The sequence below is a fragment of the Arachis hypogaea genome, chromosome 11 (genome assembly GCF_003086295.3).
Source record: "Arachis hypogaea cultivar Tifrunner chromosome 11, arahy.Tifrunner.gnm2.J5K5, whole genome shotgun sequence".
Lineage (NCBI taxonomy): Eukaryota > Viridiplantae > Streptophyta > Magnoliopsida > Fabales > Fabaceae > Arachis > Arachis hypogaea.
In genome coordinates, this window is record NC_092046.1 from 148,656,039 (window position 1) to 148,674,020 (window position 17,982).

A 17,982-nucleotide genomic window follows, 5' to 3' on the forward strand; every position below is an offset into this window, starting at 1 on the left:
TTTGTCTGCTTGTTTCTTCATGTGATTTCTTGCGTATGCAAGAACATATCAACTTCCAGTACTGGCGAGGCACCCGACATGTACCCTGGTGGTAGATTCATCAGGAAACCGTGGAGAGCTTCATGCGGCGTCATCTGGATAGCCGAATGGAAGGAGCTGTTAAGACAGAACTCTGCCCACAGAAGAAATGTTGCCCACTGTTGAGGTTGGGAGTGTGAAAAGGCACGGAGATACTGCTCCAAAGAACGATTTGTCACCTCAGTTTGGCCATCACTCTGTGGGTGGTATGCTACTGTTCTATAATGGAGTTGGGTGCCACTGAATTCAAATAGATTACGCCAAAATCGACTGAAGAATAGGGGGTCTCGATCTAAAATGATGGAAGAGGAAAAACCATGGAGTTTGACCACTGATCCAATGAAAATTCTTGCCACCATACTTGCTGTAAATCCTGCACACAATGGTTCAAAATGCACAGTCTTACTAAATCAATCCACCACCACTAAAATTGCAGAGTAGCCGGCCGACTTAGGTAATTGAACAATAAAATCCATGGAGAGTTCCATCCATGGTCCACCTGGAACAGGTAAAGGTTGAAGAAGTCCTTGTTGTTTTGAAGTCATGTATTTGGCAAATGTCACACTCTTGAATGAATTTGTGAATGCTCCTGCGCAGGCCGGGCCAAAAGAACAACTCACCAAGAGCTTTATATGTCTTAAGCTCGCCATGGTGTCCCGCCATAGGAGTAATGTGAAACTCTTGCAGCAGTTGTTCACGTAGAACCCCAAAATCTGGCACCCAAATTTTTCCATGATATACCAATAAGCCATCTTGAAAAAGAAAGTCTGGAGATAACTCCCCTCGACTATATTGTTCAACCAATAGCTTAGCCTCTGGATCCTCCGTTGTGGCTCTCAATAAGGAAGGTATTAAAGAAGATTGGACGGTGGAAAAAGCTTGGAAACACACTGGGACAGTTTTTTCACCTTGTCAAGACAGTGCATCTGCTGCCCTGTTAGAAACACCCGACCGATATACCACCTCGAAGTCGAACCCCAATAATTTGGTGAGATAGTACTATTGATCAGGGGTTAACACCACCTGAGTCATTAGCTCGCGGAGGCCCTGGTGATCCGTTTTGATGCAGAAATGGCGGCCCAATAAGTAATGTCTTCACTTTGCTACAGCTTGGGTGATAGCATACAACTCTCTAACATATGCCGAAGCCACCGAAAGTCACCCACTAAGCTTCTTGCTGAAATATGCAATAGGATGGCCATTTTGAGACAACACTGCTCCTATTCCATCACCAGATGCATCCGTTTCTACTACAAATAGTTTAGAAAAATCAGGGAGTGCCAACGCTAGAGTATGAGTCAACGCGGCTTTGAGTCTCTCAAAAGCAAGGTCAGCTGAATGATCCCAATGAAAATTGTTTTGTTTGAGCAAATCAGTCAATGGGTCAACGAGGTGTGCATATCTCGCCACAAAGCGGCGATAATAACCAGTAAGCTTGAGAAAACCTCTCAGCTATTTCAAATTAGTTGGCTTTGGCCATTCAACAATGGTTGTAATCTTTGAAGCATCAACTTGCACTCCTTCGCTGCTCACCACATGCCTAAATACTCAACTTGACATTGGCAGAAAATACACTTGAACAGTTTAGCAACGAAACGATGTTGCTGTAGCATAGCTAAAGCTGTCCACAAGTGTTGAAGGTGTTCCTCTTTAGACCGGCTATAAACAATTATGTCATTGAAAAACACTGCCACAAACTTCCGAAGGTAGGGGCAGAATACTTTATTCATGGTGGCTTGGAATGTGGAAGGAGCATTTGTTAGCCTGAAGGACATCACCATAAACTCATAGTGCCTGAGATGTGTGTGAAAAGTCGTCTTTGGAATGTCCCTCTCATTGACTCTAATCTGATGATAGCCAGAACGTAAATCAATTTTAGAGAAATATTTAGCACCACAGAGTTCATCAAGAATCTCATCAATGTTTGGTATTGGAAACTTATCTTTAATGGTGACCGCATTAAGTGCATGATAATCTACACAAAATCACTAACTACCATCCTTCTTGCGCACCAATAAGACCAGACTAGAAAAAGCACTCTAACTCTCTATTATAACACCGGCTTGCAACATTTCTTCCACCAAATTCTCAATTTCCTCTTTCTGGTATTGCAGATAACGGTAAGGGTGGACATCAACTGGGTTAGCCCCTTGTTGGAGGTGGATACGATGCTCTATCTCCCTTGGTGGCGGCAATTCAGTAGGTTCCTTGAATACTTCCTGAAATTCTTCCAATAATTGCTGCACTTGTTGATCTTGTTGTGTGATTTGGAGGGTTCCAAGACCTTCAGGTGAAGAAAAGAGACGATGACATCTGCTGAAACCATCTTATTGAGAGTTCTGCTTCTAATGGCCCCTAGGTGGAATAAACGTTCTCCTTGCAACTTAACAGCCACCTCCTCTACCATAAATTCCATTGTCAAATTTAGGTAATTCATGGTGACATCTCCCAACTGCATTAGCCATTATGCCCCCCCAATACTATGTCTGTCCCTTTTATGTCTAGAATAAATGCCTCCAACTTAAAACCGAATCCTTGCATCTGCAGCGGCACTGAGCTACGCATTGAAACACAGCTAATGTACTCAACATTACCTACATACACATTTAACTGAGGTACTTGGGTGATTGGTAAGCCAACCTTCTTTGCTGTGGTTGCTTTCATGAAATTGTGAGTACTACCACTGTCTACTAACACCATCACTGGACTCCCCTTATAGGTTCCTGCAATACGTATTGTCTCCGGGTGGTACACTCCTACCATCGCGTTAAAACTAATCTCCACCACATCCTCATCAATCGGGTTAACACCCTGGTTGTTCAATTCCTCTTCAATGTTGTTGGGCTCGTTGGGTACCCCACGGAGAAGCTCTTCCATCTCTTCGCCCCCAACCAGCAACAAATATGAAGACTTACATTTGTTCCCAATTGAGTACTTCTCATCACAGTAATAACACATCCCTTTGTCGCATCGCTGCTTGATTTCTGCGGTTGTGAGGCGCCGATGATTGGAACTACCTCCCCTTTACGGTGTATTAGAAGACCCCTTCTCTTGCACTAAGGGTCTCATCATTACTAGAGCTAGTGTTGACGCCGAAGAGCGTATGAATGAAGGCCGCACAAAGTTGGGTGTTGCTGTACTCCCAGTACTAGTTCGTTGGCTGTGGGGTCGAAAATTGAGGGTGGTCGCTTGGAATTTTTGCTCGTGGAGTTTGGCCAAGGACACGACCTCCACATATGATTTGGGCTTGGCGAGCGTGAGCTCACACTTGAGCGTGTCGTTCAATCCCGCAACAAAGAGTGAAATTAACCAATCCTTTGCCAATCCAGTTACTTGATTTGAGAGATCCTCAAATTGTACTTGATATTCCGCCACCGTCGTCTGTTGCCGGTGTTCTTTCAGTGTCTCTTTGGGTTCGTGAAAAATATTGTGACCAAATCGGGTGTTCAGTGCCTCCAAGAATTCCTCCCACACGTAAGTAATGCCATTGTTCACGCACAAACGATACCACGTATAAGCTGGGCCCGAGAGATAGAATGACAACAACCTTACCCGCCACGCCTCCGGTACTGCATACAGCTCAAAATACTCCCGCGCCGGAAAGTCCACTCCTCTACACCGTCGCCATAAAAAATTGGTAGTTTAGCTTGGACTCCCTTGGGCCACTGCGATGGGTGAACACCCAGCGTGGAATCAGCAAATTCGAGGTTCTCACCTCGATCTGGAATAACTTGCTTGAACTTCAAGTTTTCCTTAAGCAACTTCTCAACACTCTTGATCGATGTCTCTACCGACCCAATTCTACTTTGGGTATCACTAATCTGAGCAATGGTTTCAAGTTGACCTCTCTGAAGGGATGCAATTTCAGAGCGATGTTATTGGTAGGCATCATCTAAGCGAGATAATGGAGTTCTAGGTTCCATTTCAGAAATCTCTCAAGGAGAGCACCAAAAATGTTAAAACACATTAAGTAATTATATAAATGATGTAGAAATTAGAAATGAAGAAAGTGAAGATTATATATGAATGAAGAAATTCAATAACAAAGACATCCAAAATCACCCTGCTTCGAGTCCAGGGAGAATGACTCCACAATACCCTCAAGTAAATCATCTCTGCCCACTCTCTCTTCCCTTTTATATTTTATTCCCCTAAATTCTAACTAACTTCTCTACCCCACTCTTTTATTGTATCACTTTAGGAATTTATTCCAACTATCAATTCAATTGATTATAAAATCTGTCAACACAATTCATGTATTTGTAATGGTTTTACTATAATAATAATTTTCATTACTTGTAGTTGTCGAGTAAAGACTAGAGAGAGAGAGAGAGCAACCAGGGGAAAGATGAGAGTAGAAAAAAATATATATAGAAAGCACTATTTTCGGTTTATATTTTGAATAATTTAATATAAGAGTATAAGAATAAGATAATTGCTAGTTGCAGGCATTGTAGATGGTGTTGAAACTAAATGCAATCGGCTCGCTTTGTCCTGCATGCTACTCTGAAAAACAGAGAAGTAGAAGAGAAAAAAGGAGATGATCAATGGTCTTATCAAGTTCCTACCGCTTATGTGGTTGGTATACAGAGAATGGGCCCTACGCTTCCAACTTTAAGTTTCTCAATCATTCCCATTTTCAACTAAGTGGAGAGAACTAAGATTTGATTAACTTCCTAAATCCTAACCACGTTCCATTCCTCATTTGACAAATCGCCACAAGTTTGTAACAATCTCTCTTAATCATTTTTTCTTTTGTTGCACTTACTCATCAATCACTTAAGACCAATTCTATGATGCTTATTAATTATTGTCTAACTTTTACCTAACTTACTTTTTATGGTAAATTTTAAATTTTTTAAAATATTTTATTTTTATATTTTTTAAATTAAATATTAATTTTTAATCCTTTGTAATAAATAGACACCACTTTTTAGATACCATAAATTTTTTTTTTTGGTGACTAGATACCATAACATTTACCATCACTTAATACCTGCTGCGTATAGCATTATTAACTAGACAAAAGCAAAGCCATCATTATTTCGGTATCTAAAGTGTTGATTAATACCTGCATGTGACATTAGCCTAATCAACTTACTTATGTTAAACCAGCTCTCTCTAATTTAATGAACTTCTCCAAAATGCTCAGGCTAAAAAATGCTCTAAATTATTAATCTTTTATATCTTACTTCTCTATTTATTCCTAAAATAATCACACACAAATATATGTACATTATCTTAACCTTTTTTTTAATTACAACTTTCTCTAAATAAGGTAACACTATAATGAGCCAAGTGATTGAGGTTTAGGGTTTATTAAGGTAACACTATAAAAGTGTTTATAATACCTTGCATGCGACATTTGCCTAACAATCAACTTACTTATGTTGAACTAACTCTCTCTAAATTAATGAACTTCTCCAAAATGCTCATCCTAAAACATTTTCTAAATAATTAATCTTTTATATCTTACTCTTTGTTTTTTTTTTTGTTTTTTTTGTTTCCCACGGTATTCCTTATCCGACAAATTAATGACTAATCTGTTACGGATTGGAGCTCCATTTAGGGGTTTGTCAATGACCAATAGATTGCTTTATGCACAAGGCGGGAGATTCGAACCTCCGTCACTTGTATAAACGGACTAGTGAGCTAACCATTAGATCAACCAAACATGGTTTTTATATCTTACTCTATTTCTTTTTTTTGGGCACCAATATAACGGGCCAAGTGATTGAGGCGGAAGCCCAAAATTCTGGGCTGACACTGAATAAGAGGATTTGGAAGTTACTTCAGATTCAAGTCCAAAAACTAGTTGAGAGTTGAGATTTTGCGGCCCAAGAAGGAACGAGAGTTTTGAGCCCAAGACCAAAAAAAAAAAGGAGTAGCATTCACTGTAACAAGAGGGTTACAGTTACACACAAGCTTGAATCTTGCTGAATCGGAAGCTGGGAAGGTGTGAAGAATGGCTTACATGAGCATGGGGGAAGCTCATAGAAGGATCACGGAGTACCTCAACCGTTTCTCCGACGCCGTGTCGTCCCAAGACGGTGCTTCGTTGAAGTCACTCTTCGCCGTCTCGTCCGACTCCCATTTCCTTCTCTCCCTCGCCGACGCCCTCAACATCTTCCACGACGCCCCAAGGCTCCTCAAGAACTCCGACAACTACGGCCAGTACTCTGACATCATCCTCCCTCTCTTCCGCTGCCTCCAGAGCTACCGTCAATCGAATTTGCTCGAAGCCTACACCGCCTTTGAAAAAGCCGCCAAGTAACCCTTCCTTACCTATTCCCTTTATTTCTTCATTCGAATTTTTATCTCGTAATCTTTATTGGTGTGTGTTTCAGTGCGTTTATACAGGAGTTTCGAAATTGGGAATCTGCTTGGGCTATGGAGGCTTTATATGCCATTGTTTATGATATTAGGGTTCTTGCCGAGAAGGTATCGATTTACATTTCATTCTTTTTCTTCTTTTTTCAAATATTCTGGAAGTTTTCTGTGAGGTTTTGTGCTATTCTAGGCGGATAGAGAGTTAGCTTCGAATGGGAAATCCCCGGAGAAATTGAAAGGAGCTGGTTCCTTCCTTATGAAAGTATTTGGTGTTCTTGCGGTAAGTATTCTTCTACATATCGGTTACTGTTATATATATATATGTGTGTGTGTGTGTGTGAGTGAGCAAGGGGGAATCATTGCACTCCTTTATTGGCTTGCTTGCAATAACAGGGAAAAGGTTCTAAGCGTGTTGGGGCACTATATGTAACTTGCCAGTTGTTCAAGATTTACTTTAAGGTATTTATGGTTACCTAATGCTTCCACTCCTTTTTTTTCCATCTAATCTCTTGATAGTTGATACACAATGCTGGTCCGAATCTAGAGCATCTGGATTTTATCAAATGCATGATATCTTTACTGGGGTCACAAAGAAAGGTTCTGGCCAAGATTAAACTAACTGAACATTTAGGAATTGTGGGGCCACTTTGTAATAGTTACTATAACTGTAATCCATGTAGACCATTTCACGAACACATCGAAATACTTCCACCTGCGTTATAAATTTGTTTACATTTTTTGCTTGGAGAAAACATTATACCATAGTTATATAGCCTGAAACATCACCATAAGTAAAATTCATACCGGGTTTGTCCAATTGAACAGTGTTTCATGTTGTACCGTGCTTCATATTATTGACATCTTTGTGTTAATTTATAACTTGAATTTTTCTTCTATGAATGGTTTTGTAGTTGGGTACAGTTCATCTTTGCCGTAGTGTGATACGAAGTATTGAAACTGCACGCATATTTGACTTTGAGGAATTTCCTAAGAGAGACAAGGTTAGAGTTGGATTACTTTATGTATGCATCTTCTCTATATGCATATACAATATATTCTCTAGATGATTTATATTTTTAATGTGTTTCAGGTTACTTACATGTACTATACTGGTCGTCTTGAAGTTTTCAATGAAAATTTTCCTGCAGTAAGTAATCCACATTCGGTTAAAATTATTTACAGTGTCTGTGTTGTGATACCTTCTGCAATGTTTGTTGGCTTTGTAGTTTTCTGCAATTTACCTCTGATGTATGTAGTTTTTAGTTGATGCTAACTTTCAATAAACATTTCTGTAAGCTTGCAATATGTTAGCTAAAATAAATGAATGCTGAAACCTCTTCAATTTCAATGTGCACCTTGACAGGCTGATCATAAATTATCATATGCCTTAGAGCATTGCAACTCACGGAGTGAAGCCAATATAAGGTTTGTTCAGGTGTGCCAACTGTGTACATTGTATTTGAATGAAGTGGGGTTTTAGTAGGTTGTCTAGGATGTGCTTGCAGCCATAAAGCCACTGTAAAGATGCACCTTTATTTAGATGAACAATCCTTAAACATTGGTCTGAGGATGATTGGATAATTGTTTTTGTTTCACACAGGATGATTCTTAAACATCTTATCCCGGTGAAGCTTTCAATAGGCATATTACCTACAAATATGCTTTTGGAGAAGTACAGTCTGCTTGAGGTATGTTAGAACCTTTCATGAACACACTCATGGTAATGGATGTATATTTTTGGTTTCATAACCAAAACAAGAATATAAGGATATAACTGATAATTATTAGTGGAAAGTAGATGAGATGATTGCAATAAATTCGGGTGGCAAATGCAAAATAACTTATAAGTTAGGGTGGTTGAATCAATTATCTTACATTGTAAGTTGTAGCCAATTATACTTAATGACTGCCAAATGGAGAGCTACTTCAGACAGATTAGAACAGAATGAACATATCAAGAAAATTTTGCATGCTGCCCTATTATTAATGTGGTTATTTTGGTATGAAATTGAAAGGTAAATTCAAAAAGAAATCTTTGCAGATTCCTTTGATAGGTCTCATTTATACAAAAGTTTATGTGCCTATGAAGTTTCAATATAAATAACATCCTCTAATGTTGGACAGTACAGTGACATTGTGCAAGCTCTCAGAAGGGGGGATCTTCGGCTTCTTCGGCGTGCACTCCAAGATCATGAGAACAGGTAGGATTGCTCATCCTTGTTTCCTGATAAGGAATTTGACAACAGAGAACAAATAGAAGGAAATGATAATTGTATTTATCACTGAAATTAGTGAAGAGGAATTTAGAAGAAAACTTATGAAAGAAAGGCAAAAAAGAAAGGAAAACACGGAGCACTCTGGAGCAGCTTTACTCTCCCAATTCCAACCAATATTCAGCTTACCTCCTTAACTCTCACATCCCTACAAATATCCCTATCCCCCCTTAACGGTTTTATGCACTCACATGCAATCATCACATTCCTCACACTCTGTCCAGCTTAGCTATCAGTTAGAGACCCCCTCAGCCACCACGGCGTTAGTCATATTTCTAACACTACCTGAAATACTCTTGAATCTCCTTCTTTTGTAAACTTTAATTCCATTAGGAGCTCTGTCCCTAACAGAATTGTTCCAAATTTGTTCTAGACCCTAGAGACAATAATTTGGTTCACATATTTTGTAGGTTCTTGAGATCAGGCGTATATCTTGTCCTAGAGAAGTTGGAACTTCAAGTATACCAGAGATTAGTAAAGAAGATGTAAGTATCCATATTCACCTTTGTATCTCCATTTCACTGTATATGTGTGTTGATAGATGATTCTGATATTTACTTGAATCACTGATTTCAAATGGCAGTTACATTATTCAAAAGCAGAAGGACCCAAGCAAAGCCCATCAGGTGAAGTTGGATGTTATTGTTAAAGCATTGAAATGGCTTGAAATTGACATGGATGTTGAAGAGGTGATCTCTTTAAATTCTTCTTCTTTCCTTTCCTACTTCTGCTTATCTCTTTCAAAATTAAACAAATCAAATAAATAACATTTTCAGAGTTTTTTTGAAAAGAAAAAAATAATAATAAATATTTGATGCTTTGCAGGTAGAGTGTATAATGGCCATTCTGATATATAAGAATCTCATGAAGGGTTATTTTGCCCATAAAAGCAAAGTGGTTGTATTGAGCAAGCAAGACCCTTTCCCCAAGCTGAATGGAAAACCGGTCAACTCCTAGGATAGGGAGAAGAAAAGTCATGGTGACGGATGATAGCGTAATTTTCCATAGGATTGTAGCCGAAAGTTCCTTTTATTGGATTTTGGAAAATTCCCAAACGTGTACTAGTGCATTAAAATATATTGTGGTATATGATTAGTTATTTTATAGTAGTGGCTTTAAGGCCAGTTTATTCGTTGTTGTTGTACCCATAAAATAACTCGATTTTGATAGGTATAAATGAAGTTATTAAAGCACTTCGGGTAAATTGCGTTGAAGCAAAAATTAATCTTTACTTAAATTTGTGATTTTTATGGTGCACGAAGATCGTCCAAGGTCCATGAATTATAGGACTCTTAAATAGACTAAGAAGATGAAGAGAAGAAAAACCATGTGGTTGCTAATTAAGTGACTTATAGTGGTTGTGGTAACTTTATCTACTGCTAGGGTCCAGGGATTCGATGGTTTTTGGCATTACAGATATAATTCAATAGAAACAAGAACTTTGTGAGTTGGCCGGACAAGAGAGTAATGAGCTATATTGTCAACTTCAAGCAAAAGTACAACTGGCATAATTCAAACTCCTCTGCATTGATGGCCAAACAGTGAATATTTCATCTCTTGTTCAAAATTAAAATGCTAAGCTGCTAGATGTTACCGTTTTCTTTTTGTTTGTCAGCAATAGATTAGGGATTTTGTAACATCATAGATAAATAGTACTTTCAATAACAGAGTGTGGTTCAAAAACTTTAAGGTACTAGATTCTGGAATTGAGATTATAACTAAAATTCCAGTCTCGAGATATACAATTTTAATCCCTTTAAGAATGGAAACTGAAACTTTAATAACATTTATTTTTAAAAATAACCTCATCTAACACTTTTTAATTTTTATTCTACTCCTTCCACCATCCTTATCTCTCCAACCTTATCTCCATTTTACTCCTAAAACCTCACCTCATTACTACACCTACTCCTACCAAATAAGATATTAAGACATAAGTCAGTCCTGTATATTTTACAACAAACATAATACAATACAGAGATTTAATTTAGTTTCTGTCTCTAAGTCTTAGTCTCTCTCCCGAATGCTGCCTAACTCTTGCTAGATGTTAACGGTTAAGTTATTGAGTAGAAGAAAAAGGCATTTCGGCTGTACAGAGTGACCCACTTGGAAGATTGATGTGTTGAGTATTTCTCCCGTGATAAGTTCGCCACAAATATGCACATGCCCAGTCAGATTCTGCTGTTAATATCACTATCCTTTCTTATGTCTTCATTTGCCATTACGTGGCTCTTTCTCCCACGTTGATTTTCAGTATAGAAGAATTTACTCATCACAATTGCCAGTACCTCACTCATTCAGAGTCACACACAACCAAGAGATATCACATGTTAGGAGAACAAAACTTGAGTACTCAGTACACAGCTAGAAGGACATAGCGGTTCTCATTGTAAATGAAGGTTGCTTTTGAAGAAGAAACGGGATAATATTCTCGCATATAGTCCCATATTCCTTGTGAACGGGGTAGAGGCATGTTATATACATACACTTCAACATTTATATCCTCCACATACGCTACAAATGAAGAGCAGAATATCCTATTCAATAAAAGATGTGATCATGATCTTTTCCTGTTCATTTGAAAAGGAGAGGATCTTGATCGTTTATTTTTCTTGTTAAATTAATTTTATAACCAATCACACGGTGTGTGTATGTGTTCATTCAATGGGGTAAACAATGAATCTACATAACACCCAAATGCTGAGGGTGGTAGGTAATTATACAAGGCATGAGTCATCACCAAACATAAAAGTTATTGGAAGTGCAATGCCATAAAATGTACTTGATTGCCAAAAACAAACCAGAGTTTATAAAATGCTAGTTTGTTAGTATGGTCATGTAATATAACTGACCTTGAAACACTAAAACTTTGGTATGGACTTTGCACGCAGGAACCTTTTGAGAATGGCCTTTTCCTCATCGATTTGTTTCTTCTCTGCCCGGTCCTTAGGTTTCATTTTTCTTTTCTCTTGCAGCATCCACAGGAGCACTTCACGTTGTTGTTCCTCAAGGAGAGGATTGCGCGCTGCCACAGGCGTCGTGGCAGGGACCAACAGATCGTCGTAATTCCAATCCACTGAAGCTGTGATAGGATCCTTAGGGACTTCAGAACTTGCTCTGCCCTTGTGCAATCTATGTGATTTCCTTCGACGATTCTCCTTCAACTCTCGCAATTGCACTCCGGCGAATATATAAGCTGCCGGGAATACATATCATGTAGCAACAAAGCAGAATGTGATCCATGAACTAAAGCGAGATGTTAGTCATAAAATTAAGGCATCCATCTAAATAATTTTCAGAACATTAACTGTTGCAATGAATTATGCTTATGTTCTTTTATTTGGAACAGGATATAATCTCATGCTAGTTCAACATCATAAAGAGTTAAGGCCAAACTAATATAGGTTGAGAATTTTCCATCACATGATGAATGAAATCATGAAATGAAATCATTAATTTGGCGATCAAGGTTAGGATGAAGCAGGTGCAAGTTGGGGGTAAAATACACATGTAAAAAAAATTGAAGAATGTGACAAAAGTTGTCTTTGTCAATATATCAAACACATGCAAGGCATGAAAGCATAAGAAGGTAACGAATTCGTGAGTGAGAATATATGAGAAGCTAAGTAAGCATGGGTTATAATATACGGCAGTAAAAGGATGAAATAGAATGTAATTAAGAAAAAGAAGAAATTAAGAAACCTCCAAGGGCGAAATTGAAGAGAAGGAGAAGGCGCCAAACAACCTTGCAGCGCCTCATGAGCAATGTAGTAACTTCCTGTGGCTGTTGCTCACTCATCTTCTCTTCTGTCTCACAAATCACAATCAATCAAACCCCAAAACAATGCTCCAATCACATTCTTTACTTTGCTCAACTATTCATCTTTTCTGTCTCTCAAGTTAAAATCTCTGAAATCTATAAATAGGATGCCCAATAAATAAGGTGGCAGAAACTTTGGGTTACTTTTCCAATTAGATTTGATCCACTTAGAAACATTTCTACAATACAATTGTTTGTTAAACCTAATTATTATTACGGAAATGTTTGGTAACTAAAGAAAATCAGCCAAAAACAGCCATAACTTACCTTACTTAGCATTTATTAATTGTTGTGACAATTAATAAATGCTGAATAAGGTAAGTTCTCACTGTTTTTTTTGTTTCCCTAACATTATTATTATTATTGCAGTCCAAGGGATTTGATACAAAACTCACTTTTTAGTATAAGTTCTGAAATTCACTTGCTTGGATTTTCATCACTTTTCATTTGGAATTACTTTTCCCATTCAACTCAACAATATTGAATGATTTTTTCTCTTTTCAGTTTTCACTCAACAATATCATTTAAATATTCCTTGGTTAAATAAAAGAGATTCATCTTTCTTTCACCGAGTATTAGAGTTCGATTTTTGTTTAAATATTAAAATTTTAAATTAGTTATATTATCTATCAAAGTGTCTCCAAGTCAGACATATTTAAAAATAAACATAATTAGTTATACAAGTGATTCAAAAATAAAAAAGTAAACATATTTTTTTTTCTTTTTATATTTTGCAATTTTGGTCCCACTAGGTACATTGAAGGAAACATTGGTCCCTAGTCATGGGTGATAAACTAATAATAGATACAGCTCAACGGTTCCAACTTCCAAGCTAGTGAGGCTTTCTATGATTGGATGAAATTTTTAATTTTTTTTAAATATTATTTACACATTAAAATTAACTATTAAAATTATATATTTTGTCTATAACTACACATATTATATAACTTATTTTTAATATATATTTTATATTTTAATATATATTTTATACTAATAATTTATTTTGGTAACTAATTTTAGCGTATACATAATATAGCCGTTATTTAAACTTGAATGCGCGGGACAGTAAATTAATGACAATATATAATAAATATTAAAAATTGTTATGTTTTGTAGAAATAAATTAAATGTGTAAATTAAAGTTAAATTTAAAAAGTGTTTTATTTAAAATAATTTGTACTACAAAAGATTTCAATGTTGGAGTTGTACAAAATGACATTTTTATTTGGTAGTTTGATTTTTGCATTTATTTTAGTTGATAGACTTAGTCTTCTTATGTGGCGCTCGTCCTCTTTTTTTTATTGGTTGTTGTTAGAGTTGTTGCTTTCTTCTTTTTGTCGTAGGTTCTTATGAATTGTTGAGTTGGATACACTTTCTATTGTATTGTTTGTTCCATCTTTGCATGTATATTCTTCTTCCGAAGATGTGTCTTGAATTTATATGGTTTTCTTTCTCCTTAATCTCTTAATGGGGTGGTGCTTCAATGTTATTACTTTTCTTGAGGGTCATCAGATTTAAAGTTCTAAACCTAAAATAAGTATTGGGTTAGTAACTAATAATTTGATAAATGGGATTATGAAAAGTATATATAGAGTTACCTTATTGTTGGATATTGTGGTGTTTGATTACATGTGTCACAAATGTAGTTGTTTCCTTTTTTATATGCTTTCTTCTGATACTTTTTGGTATTTAACATAATTCAATCCAAATTTGTCATCAATTTCGTTTATAGTTGCTAAAATTGTAAAGATCTTTTTCTATTCCAATATTCAATTTATGTTATCATTAGGTATATGGTATTTGAGTAAATATGAATGTATGATGCATGTTGTGAGTTTTTTTTGTCATACCTGATCATCAGATTCTCATTGCATGGCCATTAAATCTTGGATAGTTATTCGATTTCTAATCATTCTGCTATGAAAGAATGATGCTCTATTGAGTAAGTTTGAGATGTGTAGTTCAGAAATAAATTTCTTGTGCTAAATTTGATATTATTTGAAGGAATATTGATAAGAGACTTATATAAATAGTTTAAATAGTATGGAATTTGAATACTTGTAACGTAAAATTTATTTTGATTAATAATATTATTATGACATTTGTAATATGAATGTTTATTACCTTTAGTGAGTTATTTATAGAAATTAATAAATTAATTGTTGGGGTTATAAATTTATTGTATTGTTTATAACGGTAAGATATAATAAATATAGGAATATGGATTTAATGTGTTTGTAGATTATAAATTTTTTTGTTGATTTGGAAATAATAGTTAATTTGGCAAGAATTGAGTGGTTGGTTCTAAAATTTTGCCAAATAAACGATATTGCTGACATCAACAAGAGAAAAGTGTTGCATGTATAAGGCAAAGTTCGAACTCCCAACACTAACCTAAGTGGACGAGTGAGCTGACCACTCGACCAACTTAAGTTGGTTAACCCTCAAGTGTATGTCTTAACACCAATATAAATAGGAAGAGAAAATTGATAACATCAACATTAGTTTGCACATATATAAATTATTTAAATATGCAAAACTGCATGTGCATGTGCATGTGAAATATATATAACATATAGCTCTATAGAATCATCACTGTCATCATCATAATACAGGGAACCGACTGTGTGTACTGTGTAGCACACGGGAATAAAATTAAACGAGACTCCAAATTAAAGAAGAAGGAATTTGAATAATACTTGAAGGCCTTCCATCTAGCATAATAATAAGCTAATTGAATGTTTATCTAATCATCAAGAGGTTAGGGTTATTACAAGTCATTAATTAATGAAATATGTTGAAGACAAGAGATGGAGATTTGTTGGCCGTAAAAAATTCATTGTCCTTATTCTTCTTCAATAGTTTCCTCATTATCACTAATATTTTTCTAACAAATTAAATAAACTAAACATAATTGATTTCATAACATAAGATAGCATATATAATATCATGTTGCCGTACAAACACAAAACATTCACCTCACAATAGTTAATTATGATGATATCTATATAATTGTGATTAATTAAGATGGCATTGCAATATGATCGAAAACCCTAATTTTTAGAGTAATTCATCCAAGAAGAAGACCATAGGATAAAGCCATGAGAAGGATCGCAGCTTCTTTCTCGTCCTGAGGGAATACTTGATGAACAGCCAAATTCTTGCTTAATAATCTTAATCTCAAATCCTCGAAACAATAATCATTATGATGATGATGATGAGATTGCTTCCCTCTCGCAGCAGCTGCAAGCTTATTGCGCTTCTTTTTCATCAACTCACTACTGCAAGTTTTGGACTTGAGCTGCTTCTCTTTGCTTCTACCAAACTTGTTTACCTCAGCCGCCGCCAGTGTGGTTCCATTTGCTGCCGCAGCAGCCATGGCGGCACGCCTCGCCTTTCTTTGTCGGATACCGCAGGCATTGCAAAGTGACTGCACCAATTCACATAAAATTTCAACATAATTGAGTTAATTAATGAAATGAATTAGTAAATATTGTTACCATGGTACAAAGAGTTTAGGAAAGAAACGAAGAATTATTTAAAAAAATATTATTTTTGTTATTTATATTTCTCATTTTTTATTACAAACTTCTTACCAATATATAGACCAAGAATATACTAAGATTAAACTGGTTATGAAATAATATCCTAATTTTTCTAATTCTCTTTGATATTTTGCTGATTTTGTATTCTAATAGATATTAGGGAAATTAAAGTACCTTGGGGCCTCTTGGTCCACTTCTCCAGAGAGGAGTCTTAGTGGTGTGACAATCAGAGCAAACCCTAACAGTAGGAGCAGTGGTACTGTTGTTGTTGTCATCGTCAGTTCCAATAATAGGAATCTCTTGTTCCTGTTGTTGTTGTTGATGATGATCGGATATCATCATCTTCCGCATCATCCTCATCTTGGAAGGCATCCACTTTGGGATCACTTCTTCTTCTTCTTCTTCTGCTTCCTCTTGTTTCTTATTCTTCCAAATCAGCTTGATGATTCCGCTGCCGTGATTAGGTTTTTCTGAATGATCCCGTGATCCACTACTACAATTAGCATCATCAATCTTCTCATCAACCTAAATTCAAAACAATCAAGACGATCATGATTTCAAAACAAACAGATATCATCAAAGCCACATATATATAGATGGTAAAAACTCAGGTACAGTCGATTCCACGTGAAGTTGATAACTGAGAGTTGTTAGATAATTTGACTGATTTGACTAAATTTTCATCTAACGATTTTTAACTATAAACTTCTTGTAAAATCCCCTGCACTTGAGTTTTCACCTATATAGATAGATAGATACCTTTTGATGAGGTAGGGGGTTGAGGAGGATTGGAAATGAAAGAGAAGAGGGTTGTTGTTGTTGTTGTTGTTGTTGATGGTGAGTAGTAGCGAAGGGGTGCTGGTGTTCTTGGTCATCATCATCATGGCTTAGAGTTAGATCTTGATTGAGATCAAGAAGAGTAGTGGTAGTAGTAGGCATCATGATAGAAGAAGAAGAAGAAGGTATCATGGAGGCATATGCATAAAGAAAGAGAGAGACAAGAAGGGTGCAAGTGATACGTTCTTCCCTTTTGTCCACTAATTAATTATTCATAACATACAAGACCAACAAGAGAGGATACAAGGCTAAAGAAGACCTAATATATATAACAACCATCCTATATTATATATCTAACTTATATCCTCGCCCACAAAAAACACCAATCCTCTTTAATAATAACTAACATGGATATTATTATTACAAGGGCCAACAGGTTGTGATTTATAGTTATTAATTAATTACTATTAATATTTTTAATGGTGTGAGATTATATTTAATAATATATAATTATTCACTTTTTTATTGATTAAATGTTTGTCAGATTTTAATAAAAGTGCTAGTCTTTAAACTTTTTTTATTATTATTAGAAAAAGTATATAGAATCAACTATAAATCAACCAAAAATAAAACAACTTAATTAATTATAAATATAGTAATTAGTTTTATTTATTTATGATTTAAAATATTGATTATTAAATATTTCACCAGATTCAAATTAGGAGGAGATACATTTAGTACCATTGCAAAACGTGAATCACAGAAACTGATTCAATTAGCTTCCGTCTCTTCACCCTCATTTCCTCTCCAAATGCCTAAAACATAATAAATCAAAAAATAGATTCAGAACCATTCAATTTACAAAGAAAAAAAAACATCCTAATGCTTAGCATACGCACCATCCACGTAGAGATTTTAGATTCACCCAAAGACATTTGGCTGGATTTTGGCTAATACCCTCTTGGTTTCCTAGCATTGTTGATGTGTAACCATGCAAAGGTGAATTATGGAATTTTTTTTTGCATGAAAATTTCTAGCAAATATTATTTCTAGCTAACATGAAATTCAGACAACATTGCTTCTAAAAAATATAATTTAGGCAACCTAATAACATAATAATGATACACACACACACAAATATATATATATATATACTTTA

General features: G+C 35.8%; 3 protein-coding genes across 3 annotated transcripts; 1 reads left to right on the plus strand and 2 right to left on the minus strand.

Annotated features, from left to right (window-relative positions):
• The first annotated feature begins 5,566 nt into the window (after nt 1–5,566).
• On the plus strand, nt 5,567–9,885 carry LOC112723625 (enhanced ethylene response protein 5). Its single transcript, XM_025775057.3, has 12 exons — nt 5,567–6,348; nt 6,426–6,519; nt 6,599–6,688; nt 6,802–6,867; nt 7,320–7,409; nt 7,499–7,555; nt 7,772–7,833; nt 8,009–8,096; nt 8,533–8,609; nt 9,092–9,166; nt 9,265–9,370; nt 9,507–9,885. Exons 1-12 carry the CDS (start codon nt 6,044–6,046, stop codon nt 9,636–9,638), a joined length of 1,242 nt encoding a protein of 413 aa, XP_025630842.1. The 5' UTR covers nt 5,567–6,043; the 3' UTR covers nt 9,639–9,885.
• Nucleotides 9,886–11,221: 1,336 nt separating this feature from the next.
• On the minus strand, nt 11,222–12,974 carry LOC112723626 (uncharacterized). The gene is made up of 2 exons (XM_025775058.3): nt 12,384–12,974; nt 11,222–11,877 (listed from the first exon to the last, which is right to left on the minus strand). The coding sequence occupies exons 1-2, from the start codon at nt 12,478–12,480 to the stop codon at nt 11,543–11,545; spliced, it is 432 nt and encodes a 143-aa protein (XP_025630843.1). The 5' UTR covers nt 12,481–12,974; the 3' UTR covers nt 11,222–11,542.
• Nucleotides 12,975–15,415: 2,441 nt separating this feature from the next.
• On the minus strand, nt 15,416–17,239 carry LOC112723628 (uncharacterized). Its single transcript, XM_025775059.2, has 3 exons — nt 16,806–17,239; nt 16,221–16,571; nt 15,416–15,931 (listed from the first exon to the last, which is right to left on the minus strand). Exons 1-3 carry the CDS (start codon nt 17,013–17,015, stop codon nt 15,572–15,574), a joined length of 921 nt encoding a protein of 306 aa, XP_025630844.1. The 5' UTR covers nt 17,016–17,239; the 3' UTR covers nt 15,416–15,571.
• Between the last annotated feature and the right edge of the window lie 743 nt (nt 17,240–17,982).

Bases quoted from the DNA above. Each gene is read 5' to 3' on its own strand.
- LOC112723628 (XM_025775059.2), bottom strand. From the start codon at position 17,015: ATGATACCTTCTTCTTCTTCTTCTATCATGATGCCTACTACTACCACT. The intron at 16,572-16,805 runs GTATCTATCTAT...TTTTGAATTTAG, and splicing joins ACCCCCTACCTCATCAAAAG to GTTGATGAGAAGATTGATGA. The intron at 15,932-16,220 runs GTACTTTAATTT...GAATTGGTGCAG, and splicing joins GTGGACCAAGAGGCCCCAAG to TCACTTTGCAATGCCTGCGG.
- LOC112723625 (XM_025775057.3), top strand. From the start codon at position 6,044: ATGGCTTACATGAGCATGGGGGAAGCTCATAGAAGGATCACGGAGTAC. The intron at 7,834-8,008 runs GTTTGTTCAGGT...TGTTTCACACAG, and splicing joins CGGAGTGAAGCCAATATAAG to GATGATTCTTAAACATCTTA. The intron at 8,097-8,532 runs GTATGTTAGAAC...AATGTTGGACAG, and splicing joins AGAAGTACAGTCTGCTTGAG to TACAGTGACATTGTGCAAGC.
- LOC112723626 (XM_025775058.3), bottom strand. From the start codon at position 12,480: ATGAGTGAGCAACAGCCACAGGAAGTTACTACATTGCTCATGAGGCGC. The intron at 11,878-12,383 runs GTTTCTTAATTT...TATTCCCGGCAG, and splicing joins CTTCAATTTCGCCCTTGGAG to CTTATATATTCGCCGGAGTG.